General features: G+C 49.6%; 2 protein-coding genes across 14 annotated transcripts in view; one reads left to right on the forward strand and one right to left on the reverse strand.

Moving 5' to 3' along the window:
• BSPRY (B-box and SPRY domain containing) overlaps nucleotides 1–3,355 on the reverse strand; it is a 40,119-nt gene extending 36,764 nt beyond the window's left edge. The window contains exon 1 of the mRNA XM_073558288.1: nucleotides 2,879–3,355. Within this exon, the coding sequence (XP_073414389.1) occupies nucleotides 2,879–3,271 (393 nt within the window). The 5' untranslated portion in view covers nucleotides 3,272–3,355. The remainder of the gene's footprint in view (nucleotides 1–2,878) is intronic.
• The window catches only part of WDR31 (WD repeat domain 31), an 88,946-nt gene that overhangs the window by 47,378 nt on the left and 14,777 nt on the right, over nucleotides 1–26,791 (forward strand). For 2 of the 13 annotated variants that reach the window (XR_012226493.1, XM_073558289.1), the window contains exon 1: nucleotides 24,066–26,504. The exons of 1 other annotated variant lie outside the window; for it this stretch is intronic. Coding sequence is in view for 6 of the 12 variants with exons in the window: in XM_073558289.1 (XP_073414390.1) it covers nucleotides 26,443–26,504 (62 nt within the window). In the remaining 6 variants the exon portion in view is untranslated. 10 more of the 13 variants (XM_073558293.1, XM_073558291.1, XM_073558292.1 and 7 more) reach the window with 10 other exon arrangements.

Genomic DNA, 26,791 nt, shown 5'->3' on the forward strand with positions numbered 1-26,791 from the left:
CTGTATTGGGGGCTTTGTGGCTATCACTGTTATGGGGGCACTGTGATTGTAGTATAGCTTCTTATGTGTATGGCAGGCACTGTGGTGACACCGTGGTCCCTGTATTGGGGGCTTTGTGGCTGTCACTGTTATGGGGGCACTGTGATAGTATTATAGCTTCTTATGTCTATGGCAGGCATTGTGGTGACACCGTGGTCCCTGTATTGGGGGCTTTGTGTCTGGCACTGTTATGGGGGCACTGTGATAGTAGTATAGCTTCTTATGTGTATGGCAGGCATTGTGGTGACACCGTGGTCCCTGTATTGGGGGCTTTGTGGCTGGCACTGTTATGGGGGCACTGTGATAGTAGTATAGCTTCTTATGTGTATGGCAGGCATTGTGGTGACACCGTGGTCCCTGTATTGGGGGCTTTGTGTCTGGCACTGTTATGGGGGCACTGTGATAGTAGTATAGCTTCTTATGTGTATGGCAGGCACTGTGATAGTAGTATAGCTTCTTATGTGTATGGCAGGCATTGTGGTGACACCGTGGTCCCTGTATTGGGGGCTTTGTGGCTATCACTGTTATGGGGGCACTGTGATAGTAGTATAGCTTCTTATGTGTATGGCAGGCACTGTGGTGACACCGTGGTCCCTGTATTGGGGGCTTTGTGGCTATCACTGTTATGGGGGCACTGTGATTGTAGTATAGCTTCTTATGTGTATGGCAGGCACTGTGGTGACACCGTGGTCCCTGTATTGGGGGCTTTGTGGCTGTCACTGTTATGGGGGCACTGTGATAGTATTATAGCTTCTTATGTCTATGGCAGGCATTGTGGTGACACCGTGGTCCCTGTATTGGGGGCTTTGTGTCTGGCACTGTTATGGGGGCAGTGATAGTAGTATAGCTTCTTATGTCTATGGCAGGCATTGTGGTGACACCGTGGTCCCTGTATTGGGGGCTTTGTGTCTGGCACTGTTATGGGGGCACTGTGATAGTAGTATAGCTTCTTATGTGTATGGCAGGCACTGTGGTGACACCGTGGTCCCTGTATTGGGGGCTTTGTGGCTATCACTGTTATGGGGGCACTGTGATAGTAGTATAGCTTCTTATGTGTATGGCAGGCACTGTGGTGACACCGTGGTCCCTGTATTGGGGGCTTTGTGGCTGTCACTGTTATGGGGGCACTGTGATAGTAGTATAGCTTCTTATGTGTATGGCAGGCATTGTGGTGACACCGTGGTCCCTGTATTGGGGGCTTTGTGGCTATCACTGTTATGGGGGCACTGTGATAGTAGTATAGCTTCTTATGTGTATGGCAGGCACTGTGGTGACACCGTGGTCCCTGTATTGGGGGCTTTGTGGCTGTCACTGTTATGGGGGCACTGTGATAGTAGTATAGCTTCTTATGTGTATGGCAGGCACTGTGGTGACACCGTGGTCCCTGTATTGGGGGCTTTGTGTCTGGCACTGTTATGGGGGCACTGTGATAGTAGTATAGCTTCTTATGTGTATGGCAGGCATTGTGGTGACACCGTGGTCCCTGTATTGGGGGCTTTGTGGCTGTCACTGTTATGGGGGCACTGTGATAGTAGTATAGCTTCTTATGTGTATGGCAGGCACTGTGGTGACACCGTGGTCCCTGTATTGGGGGCTTTGTGTCTGGCACTGTTATGGGGGCACTGTGATAGTAGTATAGCTTCTTATGTGTATGGCAGGCATTGTGGTGACACCGTGGTCCCTGTATTGGGGGCTTTGTGGCTGTCACTGTTATGGGGGCACTGTGATGGTAGTATAGCTTCTTATGTGTATGGCAGGCACTGTGGTGACACCGTGGTCCCTGTATTGGGGGCTTTGTGTCTGGCACTGTTATGGGGGCACTGTGATAGTAGTATAGCTTCTTATGTGTATGGCAGGCATTGTGGTGACACCGTGGTCCCTGTATTGGGGGCTTTGTGGCTGTCACTGTTATGGGGGCACTGTGATAGTAGTATAGCTTCTTATGTGTATGGCAGGCACTGTGGTGACACCGTGGTCCCTGTATTGGGGGCTTTGTGTCTGGCACTGTTATGGGGGCACTGTGATAGTAGTATAGCTTCTTATGTGTATGGCAGGCATTGTGGTGACACCGTGGTCCCTGTATTGGGGGCTTTGTGGCTGTCACTGTTATGGGGGCACTGTGATGGTAGTATAGCTTCTTATGTGTATGGCAGGCACTGTGGTGACACCGTGGTCCCTGTATTGGGGGCTTTGTGTCTGGCACTGTTATGGGGGCACTGTGATAGTAGTATAGCTTCTTATGTGTATGGCAGGCATTGTGGTGACACCGTGGTCCCTGTATTGGGGGCTTTGTGGCTGTCACTGTGATAGCAGTGTTATGGCCGGCGGGTTCCCTCACCACACAGTACGTGCAGACCGTGCAGGCCCAGTGTGTCCGGTCGTGCGCGGCTCGTGTCACCAGGGTGTCACCCAGGAAATGACAATCATGAGGAGGGAAAATCCGCGGCATTCCTCCCCTCCTCTCCCTATGGGCTATAGGTGGTCAGTCATCAGACATTAGGGTACGCTCACACGTTCAGGATTTGGTGCGGATTTCAGTGCTTTCCCGGACTCCAGAAGGGAACGCCTGGGAATGCTGGCATCCATATAAAAAGTATAAGGGATGTCACCCAGCTTTCCCAGGGACAGAGAAGGCGAAACTTAGAAACCCTGCAACACACGCATCCGTGAGTCCCACGTGCAGTGTCGCCCCCTCCCGGAGGCAGTGACTGGCTGCTTGGCACGGAGGAGATCTGCTGCAGTGAGTCAGGTCTCTGCCGCTGCACACTAGGGGGCTCCAGCCTTAACCCCAGGATGGCATCGGGGGGGCACAGCTCTGCAATGCAGGGGGATTACTCACCCGTAGCTGCGATGCCCTTTCTTCCGCCGGCTTGGTCCGGTGAGCCTGGCAGGTGCCCAGGGATTTGCACTGGGCACAGATCAGCTTGTATTCCTGATAACAGAAGAGGGTGAGCTGCTGCCCATGGGCCCTGCAGGCGGCGGGCACTGATACATCTACATGTCCCTGTTGCACCTCAATCTGCCCAGGTGCTAGGTGGTCTTCAAGATCGATGGTCTCCTCCTTGGAGCTGTCCAGGGATAAGGTGGCCAGGGAGCCATCAGGGATCCACTCCACAGCGAAGGGAGACGTCCTGTCCGTGTCCAGCTTCCCAGATCCATCCCAGGAAGGAGAGCCAGTGATCACCCACAGAGCAGGCTGGGGGTCTCCAGGAGCAGAGCCTGGGTGGGACATGCTGGGGGTGAGCAGGACCCTGGAGAGAGGAGGTCTGGGGCTGCCAGCAGCCTGCGCTCCTGCACCTGTCTCCAGGTAAGAGACAGCCCCAGGGAGGAGCCTGAGACACAAAGTCACTAAGGAGACACTGTGCCGGAACCTCTGCTCTGGACGAGACCACTCACCCCCACCAATCGCTGACAGCAGGGAGATCAGTCAAAGGACTTGTAGTTCGACAACAGCTGCAGGATACAAGGACATGACTGGATGATCACACAGGGGTCTCATGGATCAATGGAAATAGCGCAGATGTGTATGCCAGGCTCAGGGCAGATCTGGCACCAGGTCTCCGGATAGATCCCTGGGAAGCCTGACCGATCCTAGTGACTTATTATGGGGTCTGGGATTGCACTATTCTTACCCCTGAAAGTAAGATAGCCAGACATTCATTCATTCATCCATCTACCCATCCATTCATCCATCCATTCATTCCTGGACAGTCAGTAAATATTGGACACTTATTTCCTGTTTATAAAAGAAAATGATGTGTCTGTTATTTTTTTTTTGAAGCTGTAAAATCCTGTACAGATGATTGTGAGTGTAAGACTGGAGTCACACACAACGTACAAAATACGATCCGTTCTACACGGATGAGAATCGCAGAAATGTTCCCTGAACAGTGATCCGTATGTCATCTGTGTGCAATGCAAGGATGCGATTTTCTCGCATGTAAGCATCCGTGTGACATCCGTACAGCGAGATTTTCTCACCGGCTTGCAGAATGGACATATAATGGACCCATGGCCTCAAATATTTGTGAAAACATATATACAGTCTATATATATCAGTGAGACACACATACATATATATATTTATATTTCATAGAGCTATAGACAGCAGAATAGGTGAAAATTCAATTGTCGGCATCTGTAAAATCATTACAGAACCCGACAGGATATGAGACCGTTCACATACAGAAAACCACTGCATATCGGTTAGATTTATATATGTCCCTCACTAATAATGTTAGTAGTAGTGTGTGTAAAATTTTGGAGCTGTAAGTGTTAAATTAAAGGATTAATTCATGGAAAAAACCTGCGTGGGCTCCAGCGCAATTTTCTCCCCCAGAGAGGGAAAGCCAGTGACTGAGTGCAGATATTAATAGCCTAGAGAGGGCCTATTGTTTTTGGCCCCCCTGGCTAAAAAAACCTGCCCCCAACCACTCAAGAAAAGGCACATCGGTAAAATGCGCCAATTCTGGCACTTACCCTCGCTCTTCCCATTGCCCTGTAGCAGGTGCTATTGTAAGGTGACATTAAGCCTGGTTAATAATGGAGAGGGATCAATAAGACACCTATCCATTAATCCACTAGTCTGAAAGGGTTAAAATAAACACACACATTAAGAATAAAGACTTTTAATGAAATAAATAAACACATTTTTTCCATCTTTATTTAACTCCCAATCCAATCGAAGCCATCGTTCTCCTGTAAAAAAGTCAAAATAAAAAAGCAACAATATCCTATACCTGTCTGCCATACAGTCATGTCCCACGCTGCAATCCATCTGAAGGGGTTAAATAATTTACACCTGGGAGCGGTACTAATGGGAGGAATGAAGGAAAAGCCTGCGCAGCCTCCCCGCCTGACCGGAGATGAACTGATTAGCGTGGGGAAGTTTCTGACCATTTTCCCATGCTGTCAGTTCACTGCGGGTCAGGCGGGGAGGCTGTGCAGACTCCCCACCTGACCCGCGGTGAACTGAACTTGAGAAAGGTCCGTGCTGTTAGGACCAAAACGTCGCCATCTTGGGTGTTCCTGATCCTTGATTTGAGATATATATATATATATATATATATATAATGTATGCATGTATTCTATTTTAACCTGTCAGTGTGATTTTACAGTATAGCGCACTGAATTGACGGCTTTTCTAAAGGACACCGGTGCATATTTCTCACAAGTCACATGCATGCTCCGTGTGTAATCCGTTTTTTTCTTGCACCCATAGACTTGCATTGGCGAGTCTCGGGCGTAATACAGTGGAAATCTCAGCATGCTGCAATTTGCTCCGCACGTATAATGCGTGCGAGAAAAAAAGGGATGATGGGAGCTGCCCCATAGACTAACATTGTTCCGAGTGTTATGTGTTTTTTTCTCGCATACCACTCGTCCGTATTTCTCTCTAGTGTGACTCCATCCAGCCTTACTCTCATTATTTCATAGCTCCCAGTGAATGTGGCTAATATCTTATATCAGAATTATGTGCTGAAGACATGGATCACGTAATATCTTAGAGTAACGTTGCTTCAAGTCTTATTTCATAAGTCAATAATACACAGGAAAATAAGCAATGTTATATCTGGACTGATCTTTACTCTCAATTCACAAGTAATCCCTGTAATCAGTGAAGACAAATGTTCCCATTAGGCTTTGGCCCCACGATCAGGAAGCAGCAGCTCTTTGGATGCAGCGTATTTCTGCTGCATTCTAATCACACAGGTAAATCTACATGTGATCCCTGAGCCATGCCGATTTACCGTATCCAATACATTCTATTGTAGAAATTTCTGTGGTGGAGACTACAGCCTCTGCAACAGAAATTGCCATGCTCATAAACCCACGCCGCGGGTGAGTTTACGCAGCGTTAAATAGAAGCACAGTGGGCATGGGATTTCTAGAAGTCTCATCCACTGTGCTTGTATCGTAGAACACAGCATTTTGGATGCAGCACAGGTGAGCTACATCCAAAACACTGCTATTCCTGATAGTGGGTATGTTCCCATGGTCAGTAAACGGTGCAGGTTGGACACTGTGTACATCCACAGCGGCCAGATGTTACAGCATAGTGCATGGGATTTCAAGAAAGCTCAGTCTCCGCAAGGTAAATATCACCCATACAATGCATAGGATGTGGTGATTCTGTATGGTTCAATGAACACATGCGGAATCGCCTACGTTCAAAATCCGGCAGCGCTTTGGATGCAGCAGACATATGCTGCATCCAAAGTGTTGCCGATTATTGACCGTGTGGACGTAACCTAACAGAGATAGGAGATGACAGCTGGTGCTTATAGAGTACTGTGGGTGTCCCGCTTCATACTGTGGGGGAAGAAAGTGTCCCGCTGGGTTCTGTGGGTGTCTCACTGCACACTCTGAATGCTGTGGGTGTACCGCTTCATAATGTGAGTGATGTAGGTGTCCTGCTGGGTGCTGTCAGTATCCCACTACGTGATCTGGGTGCTGTGTGTCCCCCGCTGGGTTCTGTGTGTGTCCCGCTGTGTGCCCTGGGTTCTGTGGGTATCCCGCTATGTGCTCTGGCTGCGGTGGGTGTCCTGCTGCATGCTCTGTGTTCTGTGGGTGTCCCTCTGCATGCTCTGGGTTCTGTCAGTGTCCCACTGCATGCTCTGGGTTCTGTGTGGGTCTCACTGTGTGTCCTGGGTCCTGTGGGTGTCCCACTATGTGCTCTAGGTTCTGTGAGTGCCCCGCTGCATGCTCTGGGTTCTGTGGGTGTCCCGCTGTGTGCTCTGGCTGCGGTGGGTGTCCTGCTGCATGCTCTGTGTTCTATGTGTGTCCCTCTGCATGCTCTGGGTTCTGTCAATGTCCCACTGCATGCTCTGGGTTCTGTGTGGGTCTCACTGTGTGTCCTGGGTCCTGTGGGTGTCCCACTATGTGCTCTAGGTTCTGTGAGTGTCCCTCTGCATGCTGTGTTCTGTGGGTGTCCCTCTGCATGCTCTGGGTTCTGTCAGTGTCCCAGTGCATGCTCTGGGTTCTGTGTGGGTCTCACTGTGTGTCCTGGGTCCTGTGGGTGTCCCACTATGTGCTCTAGGTTCTGTGAGTGCACCGCTGCATGCTCTGGGTTCTGTGGGTGTCCCGCTGTGTGCTCTGGCTGCGGTGGGTGTCCTGCTGCATGCTCTGTGTTCTATGTGTGTCCCTCTGCATGCTCTGGGTTCTGTCAATGTCCCACTGCATGCTCTGGGTTCTGTGTGGGTCTCACTGTGTGTCCTGGGTCCTGTGGGTGTCCCACTATGTGCTCTAGGTTCTGTGAGTGTCCCGCTGCATGCGCTGGGTTCTGTGAGTGCCCCGCTGCATGCTCTGGGTTCTGTGGGTGTCCCGCTGTGTGCTCTGGCTGCGGTGGGTGTCCTGCTGCATGCTCTGTGTTCTATGTGTGTCCCTCTGCATGCTCTGGGTTCTGTCAATGTCCCACTGCATGCTCTGGGTTCTGTGTGGGTCTCACTGTGTGTCCTGGGTCCTGTGGGTGTTCCACTATGTGCTCTAGGTTCTGTGAGTGTCCCGCTGCATGCGCTGGGTTCTGTGGGTGTCCCTCTGCATGCTCTGGGTTCTCTCAGTGTTCCACTGCATGCTCTGGGTTCTGTGTGGGTCTCACTGTGTGTCCTGGGTGTCCCACTATGTGCTCTAGGTTCTGTGAGTGTCCCGCTGCATGCTCTGGGTTCTGTGGGTGTCCCTCTGCATGCTCTGGGTTCTGTCAGTGTCCCACTGCATGCTCTGGGTTCTGTGTGGGTCTCACTGTGTGTCCTGGGTGTCCCACTATGTGCTCTAGGTTCTGTGGGTGTCCCGCTGCATGCTCTGGGTTCTGTGGGTGTCCCGCTGTGTGCTCTGGCTTCTGTGGGTGTCCCGTTATGTGCCCTGAGTGCTGTGGGTGTCCCGCTGTGTGCTCTGGGTGCTGTGGGTGCCCCGCTGTGTACCCTGGGTTCTGTGAGTGTCCCGCTGCATGCGCTGGGTTCTGTGGGTGTCCCTCTGCATGCTCTGGGTTCTGTCAGTGTCCCACTGCATGCTCTGGGTTCTGTGTGGGTCTCACTGTGTGTCCTGGGTGTCCCACTATGTGCTCTAGGTTCTGTGAGTGTCCCGCTGCATGCTCTGGGTTCTGTGGGTGTCCCGCTGTGTGCTCTGGCTTCTGTGGGTGTCCCGTTATGTGCCCTGAGTGCTGTGGGTGTCCCGCTGTGTGCTCTGGGTGCTGTGGGTGCCCCGCTGTGTACCATGGGTTCTGTGAGTGTCCCGCTGCATGTGCTGGGTTCTGTGGGTGTCCCTCTGCATGCTCTGGGTTCTCTCAGTGTCCCACTGCATGCTCTGGGTTCTGTGTGGGTCTCACTGTGTGTCCTGGGTGTCCCACTATGTGCTCTAGGTTCTGTGAGTGTCCCGCTGCATGCTCTGGGTTCTGTGGGTGTCCCGCTGTGTGCTGTGGCTTCTGTGGGTGTCCCGTTATGTGCCCTGAGTGCTGTGGGTGTCCCGCTGTGTGCTCTGGGTGCTGTGGGTGCCCCGCTGTGTACCATGGGTTCTGTGAGTGTCCCTCTGCATGCGCTGGGTTCTGTGGGTGTCCCTCTGCATGCTCTGGGTTCTCTCAGTGTCCCACTGCATGCTCTGGGTTCTGTGTGGGTCTCACTGTGTGTCCTGGGTGTCCCACTATGTGCTCTAGGTTCTGTGAGTGTCCCGCTGCATGCTCTGGGTTCTGTGGGTGTCCCTCTGCATGCTCTGGGTTCTGTCAGTGTCCCACTGCATGCTCTGGGTTCTGTGTGGGTCTCACTGTGTGTCCTGGGTGTCCCACTATGTGCTCTAGGTTCTGTGAGTGTCCCGCTGCATGCTCTGGGTTCTGTGGGTGTCCCGCTGTGTGCTCTGGCTTCTGTGGGTGTCCCGTTATGTGCCCTGAGTGCTGTGGGTGTCCCGCTGTGTGCTCTGGGTGCCCCGCTGTGTACCCTGGGTTCTGTGAGTGTCCCGCTGCATGCGCTGGGTTCTTTGGGTGTCCCTCTGCATGCTCTGGGTTCTCTCAGTGTCCCACTGCATGCTCTGGGTTCTGTGTGGGTCTCACTGTGTGTCCTGGGTGTCCCACTATGTGCTCTAGGTTCTGTGAGTGTCCCGCTGCATGCTCTGGGTTCTGTGGGTGTCCCTCTGCATGCTCTGGGTTCTGTCAGTGTCCCACTGCATGCTCTGGGTTCTGTGTGGGTCTCACTGTGTGTCCTGGGTGTCCCACTATGTGCTCTAGGTTCTGTGAGTGTCCCGCTGCATGCTCTGGGTTCTGTGGGTGTCCCGCTGTGTGCTCTGGCTTCTGTGGGTGTCCCGTTATGTGCCCTGAGTGCTGTGGGTGTCCTGCTGCGTGCTCTGGGTGCTGTGGGTGCCCAGCTGTGTACCCTGGGTTCTGTGAGTGTCCCTCTTCATACTGTTGGTGTCCTGCTTCATACTGTGGATGACGTAGGTGTCCCACTGGGTGCTGCGGCCTCTCCAATAGTCTATCACCTCCTGAAGTCACACTGAGGAATGCACATATCCAGAGATAAGCGCTGTGTACAGGACATCGCCTCCATATTAGGTTACCTATTTATCCCCATACAGGAAAGTCCTGGGAGCAGATTACTGGCCTATGCTGTTCAGGACTCTAGGAAAGCTGGCTGTGTGGTGTCACCATAGGCTGTACTGAATCATCCACCCATGGGGTTCTCTGTGGGATGAGACAGCGCTGTATGAAGGGCTCTGGGATTTGGGATTGTTTCCTCATCTACATCAGAAACAACATGTTTGACCAGTTCTCCCACTAATAAGAAAAGGCCACCGGTATCTCGATTTCACAACCAGGGCGGGCTGGATATCATGGAAGATGTGTCATGTTTCTCCCAATTGTGCGAGGGAAGCTCTGCATAGTCATAGTCACCAGCTTTCCCAGGCACCTGAAAAGAGGGAAGGAAAGGTTGTTTGCTCACCCGGCCAATCCTTATTTTATATTCCAAGTGCTGACTACTGATAACAACACATAATAAGAATACTGGATCTGTCAACAACTGCTTGCTGATGGTTTCCACATAGCAACAATAGAAACAATTCAAGCAATGTTGATTCATTGACACAAAATGATCTCCTACCTTATAATTTAGTGACGGTGGTGAACACGTCATCCAGAGAGTTGCAGAAATCAGGTCAAACGTGTTACACGAGTAATGCCGGCTAGTGCTAGAGATGACTAACAAACATGGAGGATCTGCGACATCAGTTGTCACCGGCAGGATCGGTCATCGCTCGTGACGACCTAACCGTAGATCACTTTGGGGGCCCCAAGTGAGGAAGGGCTTGTGTGTCACACTGTTCGCCCTCACGTGAAGGGGTGCATGCGACCACCACCACGCCACCCTTACCCATGCAGGGCTGGCTCCAGGCTCTTCAGGGCCTACGGCCGCTCGCCACTTGTGATTTCTCCTTCTCACCTTCCTAGATGTTTGGCCCAGAGCGCTTTATGAGCATTGTCTTTTTTGCATGGTACAAGCTGCAGTTTTCACAGCTGCCATTTTGTATCCGCATGGCATTCTCATCTCTTTTCGTTTTATATTTTTTGGGAACAAAGTGACCAAGAATCAGTGATTCTCCAATTGTGGTGTTGTTTTTTTCATTTAGACATTCGCTGAATAAAATAAATGACATTTTATTAGTTCAGATAGTTATGCACGAGGAGAAACCAAATGTGTTCATTAATAAAGAATTGTATATTCTATATTTACGAAAGATATTTCTGTTTTTTATTATTTTTATTGGTCCCCATAGGATTTGTGCCTGTGATCGCTGGTGATACAATGTAATAATGCAATGTGGTAAAATGACTGATCCCCTATGACCCCCAGACCCAGGCGTGTGCAAGTGTAAGGGCGTGATATAGGATTACCGCTTTGCTCTGCTCCCCTAATGGTTCTTAAATATTTTTATTATTATTATTTATATAGCGCCATTGGTTCCATGGTGCTGTACATGAGAAGGGGGTTACATACAAATTACAGATATCACTTACACTGTGTGCAGAATTATTAGGCAAATGAGTATTTTGATCACATCATCCTATTTATACATGTTGTCCTACTCCAAGCTGTATAGGCTTGAAAGCCAACTGCCAATTATGTAAATCAGGTGATTTGCATCTCTGTAATGAGGAGAGTGCGGTCTAATGACATCAACACCCTATATAATGTTTGCTGAATTATTAGGCAACTTCCTTTCCTTTGGCAAAATGGGTCATAAGAGAGATTTGACAGACTCTGAAAAGTCAAAAATTGTGAGATGTCTTGCAGAGGGATGCAGCAGTCTTGGAATTGCCAAACTTTTGAAGTGTGATCACCGAACAATCAAGCGTTTCATGGCAAATAGCCAACAGGGTCGCAAGAAGCGTGTTGATAAAAAAAGGTGCAAAATAACTGCCCATGAATTGAGGAAAATCAAGCGTCAATCAGCCAAGATGCCATTTGCCACCAGTTTTGCCATATTTCAGAGCTGCAACGTTACTGGAGTATCAAAAAGCACAAGGTGTGCCACACTCAGGGACATGGCCAAGGTAAGGAAGGCTGGAAAATTACCACCTTTGAACAAGAAACATAAGATAAAACGTCAAGACTGGGCCAAGAAATATCTTAAGACTGATTTTTCTAAGGTTTTATGGACTGATGAAATGAGAGCGACTCTTGATGGGCCAGATGGATGGGCTCAAGGCTGGATCAGTAAAGGGCAGAGAGCTCCACTCCGACTCAGACGCCAGCAAGGTGGAGGTGGGGTACTGGTATGGGCTGGTATCATCAAAGATGAACTTGAGGGACCTTTTCGGGTTGAGGATGGAGTGAAGCTCAACTCCCAGACCTACTGCCAGTTTCTGGAAGACACCTACTTCAAGCAGTGGTACAGGAAGAAGTCGGTATCGTTCAAGAAAAACATGATTTTCATGGAGGACAATGCTCCATCACATGCATCCAAATACTCCACAGCGTGGCTGGCCAGTAAAGGTCTAAAAGAAGAAAAAATAATGACATTGCCCCCTTGTTCACCTGATCTGAACCCCATAGAGAACCTGTGGTCCCTCATAAAATGTGAGATCTACAGGGAGGGAAAACAGTACACCTCTCGGAACAGTGTCTGGGAGGCTGTGGCGGCTGCTGCACGCAATGTTGATCGTAAACAGATCAAGCAACTGGCAGAATCTATGGGTGGAAGGCTTTTGAGTGTCATCGTAAAGAAAGGTGGCTATATTGGTCACTGATTTTTTTGTTTTGTTTTTGAATGTCAGAAATGTTTATTTCTGAATTTTGTGTTGTTAGATTGGTTTATCTGGTGAAAATAAACAAGTGAGATGGGTATATATTTGTTTTTTTATTAATTTGCCTAATAATTCTGCACAGTAATAGTTACCTGAAAAAAACAGATATCCTCCTAAGATAGCCAAATCTAAAAAAAACCCACTCCAACTTCCAAAAATATTAAGCTTTGATATCTATGAGTCTTTTGGGTTGATTGAGAACATAGTTGTTATTCAATAATAAAAAGAATCCTCTCAAATACAACTTGCCTAATAATTCTGCACATGGTGTACAGTAAACAATCTAACAATCACTGACTGATACAGAGGAGAGAGGACCCTGCCCTTTCCTTACATTCTACAGGATGGTGGGGAAGGAGACAGTAGGTTGGGGGGTGCAGCAGCTCCAGTGATGGTGAGGCGGTAGCTCCACTCGTGGTGAGGAGACAGCGGGGATCATTGCAGGCTGTAGGCTTTCCTGAAGAGATGGGTTTTCAGGTTCCGTCTGAAGGATCCGAGTGTGGTTGATTGCCGGACGTGTTGGGCAGGGCCGCACCTATAATGAGGCGACTTGCACCAGCTGCTCAAGCGACAGGCATCGGGGCGGCATTATGCGCTCCTCTACCTGCAGCACCTACAATTTAGCCTCTGCATGCTGATGCTGCCGTCGTGCAAGAGGCTGTAATTGACGCAGTCACAGGAGGGAAGGTGCCAGGGCCCCCTGATCATGTGACCCAAGACTCCTCCCCTCCTGTGACCTCATCACAGGTCCTGTGCGCATCATTCCTTCGTTTATGCAGGACTGCTGTCTGTCATCGTGAGTGAGCTACTTGTGTGTGTGAGCTGTGATACATGTGTGTGAGCTGTGATACATGCGTGTGTGAGCTGTGTGTGAGTTGTGTGATACATGTGTGTGTGATACGTGTGAGCTGTGTGATACGTGTGTAAATTACTTGTGTTAGCGTGAGCTGTGTGAGCTACTTGTGTGTGAGCTGTGATACAGAGTGTGTGATACGTGTGAGCTGTGTGTGTGATACGTGTGAGCTGTGTGTGTGATACGTGTGAGCTGTGTGTGTGATACGTGTGAGCTGTGAGTGATACGTGTGAGCTGTGTGTGTGTGATACGTGTGAGCTGGGTGTGTGATACGTGTGAGCTGGGTGTGTGATACGTGTGAGCTGTGTGTGTGTGATACGTGTGAGCTGGGTGTGTGATACGTGTGAGCTGGGTGTGTGATACGTGTGAGCTGGGTGTGTGTGATACGTGTGAGCTGTGAGTGATACGTGTGAGCTGTGTGTGTGTGAGATACATGTGAGCTGGGTGTGTGATACATGTGAGCTGTGTGTGTGTGATACGTGTGAGCTGGGTGTGTGATACGTGTGAGCTGTGTGTGTGATACGTGTGAGCTGTGTGTGTGATACGTGTGAGCTGTGTGTGTGATACGTGTGAGCTGTGAGTGATACGTGTGAGCTGTGTGTGTGTGATACGTGTGAGCTGGGTGTGTGATACGTGTGAGCTGGGTGTGTGATACGTGTGAGCTGTGTGTGTGTGATACGTGTGAGCTGTGTGTGTGTGTGTGATACGTGTGAGCTGTGTGTGTGTGTGATACGTGTGAGCTGTGTGTGATACGTGTGAGCTGTGTGTGTGTGATACGTTTGAGCTGTGAGTGATACGTGTGAGCTGTGTGTGTGTGATACGTGTGAGCTGGGTGTGTGATACGTGTGAGCTGGGTGTGTGTGATACGTGTGAGCTGTGAGTGATACGTGTGAGCTGTGTGTGTGTGAGATACATGTGAGCTGGGTGTGTGATACGTGTGAGCTGTGTGTGTGTGATACGTGTGAGCTGGGTGTGTGATACGTGTGAGCTGTGTGTGTGTGTGAGCTGTGTGTGATACGTGTGAGCTGTGTGTGTGTGATACGTGTGAGCTGTGTGATACGTGTGAGCTGTGTGTGTGATATGTGTGAGCTGTGTGTGTGTGTGATACGTGTGAGCTGTGTGTGTGTGTGTGTGTGTGTGATACGTGTGAGCTGTGTGTGATACGTGTGAGCTGTGTGTGTGTGATACGTGTGAGCTGTGAGTGATACGTGTGAGCTGTGTGTGTGTGATACGTGTGAGCTGGGTGTGTGATACGTGTGAGCTGGGTGTGTGTGATACGTGTGAGCTGTGAGTGATACGTGTGAGCTGTGTGTGTGTGAGATACATGTGAGCTGGGTGTGTGATACGTGTGAGCTGTGTGTGTGTGATACGTGTGAGCTGGGTGTGTGATACGTGTGAGCTGTGTGTGTGTGTGAGCTGTGTGTGATACGTGTGAGCTGTGTGTGTGTGATACGTGTGAGCTGTGTGTGTGTGATACGTGTGAGCTGTGTGTGTGATACGTGTGAGCTGTGTGTGTGTGTGTGATACGTGTGAGCTGTGTGTGTGTGTGTGATACGTGTGAGCTGTGTGTGTGTGTGATACGTGTGAGCTGTGTGTGATACGTGTGAGCTGTGTGTGTGTGATACGTGTGAGCTGTGAGTGATACGTGTGAGCTGTGTGTGTGTGATACGTGTGAGCTGGGTGTGTGATACGTGTGAGCTGGGTGTGTGTGATACGTGTGAGCTGTGAGTGATACGTGTGAGCTGTGTGTGTGTGAGATACATGTGAGCTGGGTGTGTGATACGTGTGAGCTGTGTGTGTGTGATACGTGTGAGCTGGGTGTGTGATACGTGTGAGCTGTGTGTGTGTGATACGTGTGAGCTGTGTGTGAGCTGTGTGTGTGTGATACGTGTGAGCTGTGTGTGATACGTGTGAGCTGTGTGTGTGTGATACGTGTGAGCTGTGTGTGTGTGTGTGATACGTGTGAGCTGTGTGTGTGATACGTGTGAGCTGTGTGTGTGTGTGATACGTGTGAGCTGTGTGTGTGTGATACGTGTGAGCTGGGTGTGTGATACGTGTGAGCTGTGTGTGTGTGATACGTGTGAGCTGGGTGTGTGATACGTGTGAGCCGTGTGTGAGCTGTGTGAGCTGTGTGTGTGTGTGATACGTGTGAGCTGTGTGTGTGTGTGATACGTGTGAGCTGTGTGTGATACGTGTGAGCTGGGTGTGTGATACGTGTGAGCTGGGTGTGTGTGATACGTGTGAGCTGTGAGTGATACGTGTGAGCTGTGTGTGTGTGAGATACATGTGAGCTGGGTGTGTGATACGTGTGAGCTGTGTGTGTGTGATACGTGTGAGCTGTGTGTGAGCTGTGTGTGATACGTGTGAGCTGTGTGATACGTGTGAGCTGTGTGTGTGTGTGATACGTGTGAGCTGTGTGTGTGTGTGATACGTGTGAGCTGTGTGTGTGATACGTGTGAGCTGTGTGTGTGTGATACGTGTGAGCTGTGTGTGTGTGTGATACGTGTGAGCTGGGTGTGTGATACGTGTGAGCTGGGTGTGTGTGATACGTGTGAGCTGTGAGTGATACGTGTGAGCTGTGTGTGTGTGAGATACATGTGAGCTGGGTGTGTGATACGTGTGAGCTGTGTGTGTGATACGTGTGAGCTGTGTGTGAGCTGTGTGTGTGTGATACGTGTGAGCTGTGTGATACGTGTGAGCTGTGTGTGTGTGATACGTGTGAGCTGTGTGTGTGTGTGATACGTGTGAGCTGTGTGTGTGATACGTGTGAGCTGTGTGTGTGTGTGATACATGTGAGCTGTGTGTGTGTGATACGTGTGAGCTGGGTGTGTGATACGTGTGAGCTGTGTGTGTGTGATACGTGTGAGCTGGGTGTGTGATACGTGTGAGCCGTGTGTGATACGTGTGAGCTGTGTGTGTGTGTGATACGTGTGAGCTGGGTGTGTGATACGTGTGAGCTGGGTGTGTGATACGTGTGAGCTGGGTTTGTGATACGTGGAGCCGTGTGTGATACGTGTGAGCTGTGTGTGTGTGTGATACATGTGAGCTGGGTGTGTGATACGTGTGAGCTGGGTGTGAGCTACTTGTGTGAGCTGTGTGTGTGTGTGTGTGTGTGTGAGCTAAAGCAAAAGTTGGCACAACCTGCCAGTGTTCTACGATTTCGGTAAGGACATTCATTGTATGTGGGCTGGTGAATTTTTTTTTTGTGTCAGGGCTGTTTTTTGGTCTCAGCCCGGCCCTGTGTAAGGAGCAGAGCCGCGTGTGTACGAGGTGTACAGAGCGGAGCTATGTGTGTGCGAGGTGCAAGGAGCAGAGCGGAGCCATGCGTGTGTACGTAACGGAGCCGTGCGTGTGTACGGAGTGGAGCCGTGCATGTGTGCAGAGCAGAGCCGTGCGTGTGTACGAGGTGTACGGAGCGGAGCCGTGTGTGTGTACGAGGTGCAAGGAGCGGAGCTGTGCGTGTGTGCGAGGTGCACGGAGCGGAGCCGTGCGTGTGTTCGAGGTGCACGGAGCGGAGCCGTGCGTGTGTACGAGGTGCACGGAGCGGAGCCGTGCGTGTGTACGAGGTGCACGGAGCGGAGCCGTGCGTATGTACGAGGTGCACGGAGCGGAGCCGCACGTGTACGGAGCAGAGATGTGTACGGAGCTGAGCAGCACGTGTGCGAGGTGTAAGGAGCAGAGTCGCGCATGTGTGAGGTGTACGGATCCGCGTGTGTGCGAGGTGTACGGAGCGGAACTGCGAGTGTACAAGGTGTATGGAGCAAAGCCGCATGTGTGCAAGGTTTACGGAGTGGAGCCATTTGTGTACAAGGTTTACAGAGCGTGGCCACGTGTGTACAAGGTGTACGGAGCAGAGCCGCATGTGTACGAGGTTTATGGAGTGGAGCCGTGTGTGTGACAGGTGTACAGAGCGGAGCTGTGTGTGTGCGAGGCATAAAAAGCAGAACCGTGTGTTTATGATGTATGCAGAGCCATACGTGTACAAGGTGTATGGTGGGGAGCATTCATACCTCCCAGCGGGACAGTCCCGATTTTGAGAGAGATTCTGTCCCACTGCCCCGGCTGGGAGCTTACTTTTCCCGCGGACACAGGAGTACACGGCGGACCCCCGCGAAGTACTTTAAAATTCGCACGTGACGTTCTACTGGAAGTAATGTGCTAGAAACTGAACGGAAATTAGGTAATTTCGGGAGGAGATTGTGACGGAACCATGGAGGCACTTCAGGGAATGTTTCAGATCCATCACTGTGTCCTCCTCCAACAGCACGGACAGCAGGATCGCCTTGGACTCGGGGATGCCGGCCATGTAAGCGGATCATGATATGTCCTGTCCTGTCCTAGTATCTTTATAGAATCTTTCTCTCTCTGTTTCTTTATCTCTCTAATCTTTCTTTTTTTTTTCTCTCTCTTGGCTCTTTCTTTCTCTCTCCTGTTTCTTTCCTTCATTCCCCTCTTTCTTTCTCTCTATCTCTCGTCTTTCTTTCTTTCCCCTCTTTCTTTCTCTCTTTGTTCTTTCTTTCTTTTTTTTTTCTCTGTTCTTTCTTTCTTTTCCTCAGTACCAGTCAGTGTGCCCACAGTACCAGTAGAATAAGATGGGTAGGAAACTAGGTGGCACTGGTCATATTGAGCCTCTCATACTTTTTACTGGTGTATAATCATATGCCCTCAGCACCCCCAGAAAGTGGGCCAGCCCCAGACAACAGGGTACAAACAAATCACTATTACTATCAGTCCAAGTGGACAATTATATACGTAAAGTTAATGATGTCACTGTGCCAAGCAGTGCAGAGGATCAGAATACACTGAGGAGACCAGAGCAGCGGGGTTTGGGGAGAAGAATTATATGGGGCCCATATAGCAGTGGGCCAGTACAGTAGAGAGAGGATGTGGCGACTCATAGCCTTGGAGGATGCCTTTAGGGAAGGAGTTTTATGGACTGAGGAACTGAAGGAAGTTGTAGCTTCGACGAGTTCGGTACAGACAGGCCAGATGCTTTACCAGAGGCAGCCAAACCAGGTGGCTGATGATTTTGAGTCTTGGGCGAATCAGGCAGAAGGAATTTTCATCATGGCAAGGTCAGGCAAGGAAGGAACTGGGGAGCAGTCTAGGACAGTCCGGTCCGGACGTGTGTCGCACAGGAGCGTGTTATCAATGGGAAACCGAGGAGGAAAAACAAGACAACACGCTAAGTCTCAGAAAACTAGAGAAGTTGGTAACTATGCAGATTGCAGATCCCTGATCTTAACCGCACAACTAGAAGCAGTCGTGGAGCGTTCCTACATTGGTCCTAGATGCCTCGTCACAACCGGAGAGCTACATAAGCCTAAAGCAGGAAAAGAGGAAAACTAACTGCCCCAGAGCAGACCCCAAAGGAAAGACAGCCCCCCACATGTATTGACGGTGAAGCAAGATGAAAATACAAACAAAGGCAGGAAAATAGGCTGAGCAAACGATGGGGCCCGGCTAACTAAAAAGGACAGAAAAGGAAAGACACTGTCTGCAATCTGCCAAAAACAACCTACAAAAATATTGTCCAACACTTCTGATAGCAAAATTAACCCTGAAGTCACTAGACTTCTAAACCTATATCAGCACTCTGAAATATTCTGAGACAGAGCAAAAAAGAGGCCAATCTGATAAGGAACAAAAAGCAGATTGGCAAATACTGAATAATAGGAGTGGAAATTCAGCATAGACCCAGCAGGGGCAAGCTGATTACACAAAAAACTGAATTGACCAACAAGCGCAAGTGTGAACATTAGCAAAAGACAAACTTAAGTTGAGAAGACTGGAAGAGAGCTGAAGTCCAGGACCTGAGAAGCAGACTGAATCACTAGCACCCGGATAGGGAGTCGGCTGTCTTATATCTAGTCTGATACTCCAGAGATCCAGTCGTTATCTTCCTCATCAGGTGGCAGATCACTGCCACTTAAACCAACCGCACAACCTCCTGTCACCACCAGAGGGAGAACGGAAGGGGAACTCTCAACTGGTGGAGCAGAAAATGAGTTCATGACAGTACCCCCCCCCTCGAGGAGGGGTCACCGAACCCTCATCCATGCCACCAGGCCGATCAGGATGGGCCCGGTGAACAGCACAAACCAATTTATTGGCATGAATATCAGCGCCAGAGACCCAAGAATTATCCTCCTGGCCATAACCCTTCCATTTGACCAAATACTGGAGTCTACGTCTAACCAAACGAGAATCCAATATTTTCTCTACCTCATATTCCACATTGCCTTTAACCAATACAGGATCAGGAGGTGCCGCCACAGGAACTACTGGCTCAACAAACCTCTTCTACAGTGACTTGTGAAATGCGTTATGGATTTTGAACGTAACTGGAAGAGCCAATCGAAAAGAAACAGGATTAAGAATCTCCAAAATCTTATAAGGTCCAATAAATCTTGGCTTAAATTTTGGAGATGAAACCTTCATAGGAATATTCTTAGACGACAACCAAACCATATCACCCACTTTAAACCGGGGACCAATGGTCCTACGCCGATTGGAAAAACGCTGGGCCTTTTCCTGAGAGAGTGACAACTTATCCACCACTTGGTCCCATATCTGCTGCATTCTCACAACCACAGTGTCCACACCTGGGCAGGACGAAGATTCCACTTGCCCTGAAGAGAATCGAGGATGAAACCCAAAATTACAGAAAAAGGGTGACATCAGAGTGGCAGAACTAGCTCTATTGTTCAGCGCAAATTCGGCCAAGAGCAAAAATGAGACCCAATCATCTTGATCAGCAGATATAAAACATCTTAAATAAGACTCCAGGGTCTGGTTTGTTCTCTCAGTCTGCCCATTGGTCTGGGGATGAAACGCGGAGGAGAAGGATAACTGAATTCCCAGATTGGAACAAAAGGCTTTCCAGAATCTGGAAACAAACTGGACCCCTCTATCGGACACAATGTTCTCAGGAATCCCGTGTAACCGCACCACCTGTTGTAAAAACAAGGGCACCAATTCAGCGGAAGATGGCAACTTTGGGAGTGGTACAAGATGGACCATCTTCGAAAATCTATCACACATCACCCAGATAACAGTCATTCTCTGAGAGACAGGAAGATCAGAAATAAAATCCATTGAGATATGGGTCCATGGCCTCTTGGGCACCGGCAGGGGCATCAGCAACCCACTAGAACGAGAACAGGGTTTAGACCGAGAACAAGTCCCACAGGACTGTACAAAATTCCTGACATCACGAGATAAGGCAGGTCACCAAAACGACCGACTCACCAGATCTCTGGTACCAAAAATACTCGGATGACCAGCCAATGCGGAGCAATGGACTTCAGACATCACTCTCTTTCTCCACTGGTCAGGAACATACAATTTTCCCATAGGGCAACGCTCAGGTTTATCCTCCTGAAATTCCTCCAGGGCACGTCTCAAATCGGGTGAAATGGCAGAAAGAACTACCCCCTCAACTAGGATAGTAGTAGGCTCGGTCACATTAAGAGAATCGGCAAAGAAACTCCTAGAAAGGGCGTCTGCCTTAACATTCTTAGTACCCGGAAGAAAAGAGACCACAAAATTAAAACACGTGAAAAACAAGGCCATCTAGCCTGTCTAGGATTCAAGCGTTTGGCCGACTCCAGATAAATCAGATTCTTGTGATCGTTGAGGACCACAAATTGATGTCTAGCTCCCTCCAGCCAATGTCTCCACTCCTCAAATGCCCATTTCATGGCCAACAATTCCCGATTCCCCACGTCATATTTGCGTTCAGATGGAGAAAACTTTCGAGAAAAGAAGGCACAGGGATTCATCTTAGAAGTCACAGGGTCTTTTTGGGACAACACAGCTCCTGCACCAATCTCAGAAGCGTCCACCTCCACTTGAAATGGAAGTGAGACATCAGGTTGCCGTAAAACTGGAGCTGAAGTAAATCTCTGCTTAAGCTCCTGAAATGCTGAGACAGCTTCAGGAGACCAATTCAGCACATCAGCTCCCTTCTTGGTCAGATCAGTCAGTGGTTTGACAATACTAGAAAAATTACTTATAAATTTCCGATAGAAATTAGAAAAACCCCAAAACTTCTGGAGGGCCTTCCAAGAAGTAGGCTGAACCCAATCATAAATGGCCTGTACCTTGGCCGGGTGCATTTCAATAGTCGATGGAGACAAGATAAATCCCAAAAATGAAATCCTTTGTACAGCAAAGAGGCACTTCGATCCCTTAACAAACAGGGAATTCTCCCTCAAAATCCGGAACACAGTCCGGACATGTTCCACATGGGAATCCCAATCACTAGAAAAGACCAAAATATCATTCAGATAGATGATCAAAAACTTATCCACAAAGTCTCGGAAAATATTCATAAAGGACTGGAAGACAGAAGGGGCATTAGAGAGCCCAAAAGGCATCACCAGGTACTCAAAATGTCCCTCCGGAGTATTAAACGCCGTCTTCCATTCATCCCCGTGCTTGATGCGAATAAGATTATGCGCCCCCCTGAGGTCAAGCTTAGTAAACCAGCAGGCACTCTTAACTCTGGAGAATAAATCAGACATCAGAGGTAACGGGTACTGATATTTAACAGTCATCTTGTTAAGGGAACGATAATCAATACACGGTCTTAATGAACCGTCTTTCTTGGCCACAAAAAAAAAAAAAGCGCCTAAAGGTGAAGAGGATGGTCTAATATGACCCTTCTCCAACGACTCCTTAATATAGGATCGCATAGCATCATGTTCGGGTACAGATAAGTTGAAAAGCCGACCCTTGGGAAATTTACACCCAGGCATCAACTCAATTGCACATAATTCCTATGAGGAGGCAAAGACGCAGACTTACTTTCACTAAATACATCAGAGAAATCAGCCAGATAATCAGGAATATCATGAGACTGATGACAGGTGGAGAAAACAGGAGTATCCCTAAGAACACACTGACAACCTCAACTCACCACAGACACAGATTTCCAATCCAAAACTAGGTTATGAGTTTGCAACCAGGGGAACCTCAGAACAATAGTATCATGCAAATTATGCAGCACCAAAAATTTACATTTTTCTTGGTGGTCTGGGGCAACTCGCATTATCACCTGGGTCCAAAACTGGGGTTTATTCTCCGCCAAAGGAGTAGCATCAATACCCCTCAAAGGAATGGGTGTCTGCAGAGGCATCATGGACAAACCACAACGTTTAGCAAAGTCCAAATCCATCAGATTCAGAGCTGCTCCTGAATCCACAAAAGCCTTAGTGGAAAATGTGGACAAGGAGCAGATCAGAGTAATTGCCAAAAGGAACTTAGGTTGTATACTGCCCACAGCAAATGTGTGTGCAAAACGTTTCTCTCGTTTAGGGCAGACAGAAATAGTATGAGAGGCGTCTCCACAGAAAAAACACAGCTTATTACGCCTTCTAAACTCCCGACGTTGCGCCCTAGACAAAACCCCATCACATTGCATAGGTTCAGACATTTGTTCAAAAGGTGGCAGTGCCTCCCGTGTAGTTTTACGTTCACGTAAACGCCTATCAACTTTAATGGCTAATGACATAGAGCCATCCAGACCAGAGGGAACAGGAAATGCCACCATAACATCTTTTACGGTCTCTGACAAACCTTTCCGAAAGAGAGCTGCCAATGCACTATCATTCCATGTAGTAAGGACCGCCCACTTTTGGAATTTTTGACAGTACAACTCTGCAGGATCCTGACCCTGGTTTAATGCCAACAGGGTTCTCTCAGCTTGATCAACGGCATTAGCTTCATCATACAACAACCCCAAGGCCTGAAAAAATGCATCCACATTAGTCAGAATAGGATTTTCAGGTGTCAGAGAAAAAGCCCAATCTTGGCGATCGCCGCGCAGCAAGGAGATGACAATTTTAACCTGCTGCACAGAGCTCCCCGATGAGTTAGGCTTCAAAGCAAGAAATAATTTACAATTATTCTTAAAATTCAGAAATTTAGACCGATCCCCAGAAAACACATCAGGAGTAGGAATCTTGGGTTCAGCAGCATGTGACTGAATAAGGTAGGCGGAAATTCCCTGCACTTCAGCAGCAAGCTGCTCCACACGATCAGGCAGTTGCTTAATCTCCATTAGGAAAAAAAATCCTTCTACGGCTCCAGAGAAAAAGAGGAAAAAATACATAATAAAAAAAAAAATTCTGACACTTTTTTCTCTTTTTTTTTTTTTTTTTTTTCTTCTTTCTCTAACAATTCTTTCCTGCTTTTGAGTACCCTAGAATCTGCGGTATGGCTGGTGATTCTGTTATGAATGGGAAACCGAGGAGGAAAAATAAGACAACAAGCTAAGTCTCAGAAAACCAGAGAAGTTGGTAACTATGCAGATTGCAGATCCCTGATCTTACCCGCACAACTAGCAGCAGTCGTGGAGCGTACCTACGTTGGTCCTAGATGCCTCGTCACAACCGGAGAACTACATAAGCCTAAAGCAGGAAAAGAGGAAAACTAACTGCCCCAGAGCAGACCCCAAAGGAAAGACAGCCCCCCACATGTATTGACGGTGAAACAAGATGAAAATACAAACAAAGGCAGGAAAATAGGCTGAGCAAACGATGGGGCCCGGCTAACTAAAAAGGACAGAAAAGGAAAGACACTGTCTGCAATCTGCCAAAAACAACCTACAAAAATATTGTCCAACACTTCTGATAGCAAAATTAACCCTGAAGTCACTAGACTTCTAAACCTATATCAGCACTCTGAAATATTCTGAGACAGAGCAAAAAAGAGGCCAATCTAATAAGGAACAAAAAGCAGATTGGCAAATACTGATTAATAGGAGTGGAATTTCAGCATAGCCCCAGCAGGGGCAGGCTGATTACACAAAAAACTGAATTGACCAACAAGCGCAAGTGTGAACATTAGCAAAAGACAAACTTAAGTTGAGAAGACTGGAAGAGAGCTGAAGTCCAGGACCTGAGAAGCAGACTGAATCACCAGCACCCGGCTAGGGCGTTGGCTGTCTTATATCCAGTCTGATACTCCAGAGATCCAATCGTTATCTTCCTCATCAGGTGGCAGATCCCTACCACTTAAACCAACGGTGTGCCAACTGTGGATGTAACATGTGAAGTTCTAAGTAAAGAGAATGTTCAAGTTATCCTGGACTGTGTCTCCATTACTGAGGGTTGCCTGCAAGAGGGACCGTCGCCGCCTGGGAAGTGCCCGGGGGGACCTGATCCTGGAGATGTAGGTACGCTGAGAAGAATACAGTGTTCTGTAAGGGAAGGACGGGACACAGATGCTTCAGTGTCTCTGGCCATGACTACAGTCCTCGCCTCCCCTTACACAAACATGGTGGGCACGGGGCCATACAGAAGACCTACGGCAACACCATTCACTCCCCATTTCTAACCGCTTAAATGCTGGTGTCACAATTAACAGCATCTAAGGGGTTAAGCAGCTGTGATCAGAGCCCGGGACGAGTGGGCCCCTAGGTGCAGCGGACTATAGCACACCCAGGATTCATGGGATGTTGATGCCAATCTGCCCGGTTAGGCAGTAATACCAGTCACAGCCCACAGACAAGAGTGGTGCCAGGGGCGTGACTACCGTGGTCGCAGCTGCGACGGGGCCCGGAGTGTTTAGGGGCCCGACCGCGGAGCTGCAGCCGCTCATTGGCTGTGCAGCTCCGTGCTTTGATTGGCTGCCAGGCTGCAATTGGCCTGACGCGATGGCTGCTCTCTGCGCACAGGACCTGTGATGAGGTCACAGGAGGGGAGGAGTCAGGGGTCACATGATCAGGAGCCTCTGTGTATGCGGGACTCTGCTGTGTTGGTTGTCATGGTGCTGGATGAGGGTAAGTTTATGTGTGGGGTCAGGAGGGGTTTACAGGGTGGATGTAGCAGAGCCGTGTGTGTACGAGCTGTATGGAGTGGAGATGTGTGTGTACGAGGTGTATGGAGCAGAGCCATGTGTGTACGAAGTGTATGGAGAGGAGCCGTGTGTGCGAAGCGGCGCCGCGTGTATACGACGTGTATGGAGCGGAGCCGCGTGTGTATGAGCTGGACGGAGCGGAACCGTGTGTGTATGAGGACGGAGCGGAGCCGCGTGTGTACGAGGTGGACAGAGCGGAGCCGCGTGTGTATGAGGTGGAAGGAGCGGAGCTGCGTGTGTATGAGGTGTGCGGAGCGGAGCCGCGTGAGTATGAGGTGGATGAAGAGGAGCCATGTGTGTACGAGGTGTATGGAGCAGAGATGTGCGTGTAAGAAGTGTACGGAGCGGAGCCATGTGTGTACGAAGTGTATGGAGAGGAGCCGTGTGTACGAAGCGGAGTCGCGTGTGTACGATGTGTATGAGGTGGACGGAGCGGAGCCGCGTGTGTGCGAGGAGGACGGAGCGAAGCCGCGTGTGTACGAGGTGTACGGAGCGGAGTCGCGTGTGTACGAGGTGGACGGAGCGGAGCCGTGTGTGTACGAGGTGGACGGAGCGGAGCCGCGTGTGTACGAGGTGGACGGAGCGGAGCCGCGTGTGTATGAGGTGGACGGAGCGGAGCCGCGTGTGTACGAGGTGGACGGAGCGGAGTCGCGTGTGTATGAGGTGGACGGAGCGGAGTCGCGTGTGTATGAGGTGGACGGAGCGGAGCCGAGTGTGTACCATGTGGACGAAGAGGAGCCGTGTGTGTATGAGGTGTACAGAGAGAGATGTGTGTGTATGAGGTGTTTGGAGCGGAGAAGTGCGTGTACAAGGTGTGCAGAGCAGAGATGTGCGTGTATTTTGGCATGGGGGGGCCCATTTGAACGTTCGCACCAGGGCCCATAACTTTGTAGTTACGCCACTGAGTGGTGCTATTCATATAGCTGGGGCCTGGCGCCCATACTTGGCAACATATCGCCATGTTGACCTAAGTACATGGACTTAGTCTTCAATGTTCTTAGAAACCAATCAGATTTTAGCTCTCAATTTTCATTTTTCAACCCCCCCTTGGGCACATGAAAGCAGAAATTTGATTGGCCGCCACTTAAATCTCCCCCCTGGACTGGCTGAGCCGAGTTATTACACTGAGGTTATGAAGTGTAGCAGGTCAGGGGTATAATACCCAATAGGACAGGACTGTGGTGAGGCCGGGACCGTATACAAGGGTCACGGGAGGGGTACAAGGGGAGGAACCAAAGCGTTCGACTCAGCGGGGAGGAGGCTTTTCCAGGTAACACCCGGTCCCTGGTAACCGGCGCCGCGTTGCTAAGGCGGCAGGGAGTCGGCAGCTGAAGGTGCCGGGGAGGATGAAGCAGCCCCGGGGGCGGCAGGAGGAGCTGTATGGGGTAACTGCCCTTCCTTTATGTGTACTACGACCCGCATCATTTCGGCCTCTGTGACCGCGGTGGGCGTTCTCATTTCTACGTCAGTGGTATCTGCTGTCTTATATCCGTTCCTATTTTCTTTGTAACCATGTGTGTGCTATATATAATCGCCATATTGTGTCCGCAGGTGACGTCACATTCCCTTCAGTCATATATTAAGGCCGGGGCTACAGGGCGACTGTGTGGTGAAACCGCTGTACTCTGCTGCGGGATCCAAGCGAAACGGAAGAGAATATAGAAAAGGGCTTTTTTTGCAACTTGTTTGTGGCAGCTGCTGTGTGATCCCATCCGCTGCGTTTCGCTGCCGCCACGTAGAATTAGGTTAGG

This window comes from Dendrobates tinctorius, unplaced genomic scaffold, assembly GCF_039654945.1.
Source record: "Dendrobates tinctorius isolate UK_male_01 unplaced genomic scaffold, ASM3965494v1 ptg000013l, whole genome shotgun sequence".
Taxonomy (NCBI): Eukaryota; Metazoa; Chordata; class Amphibia; order Anura; family Dendrobatidae; genus Dendrobates; species Dendrobates tinctorius.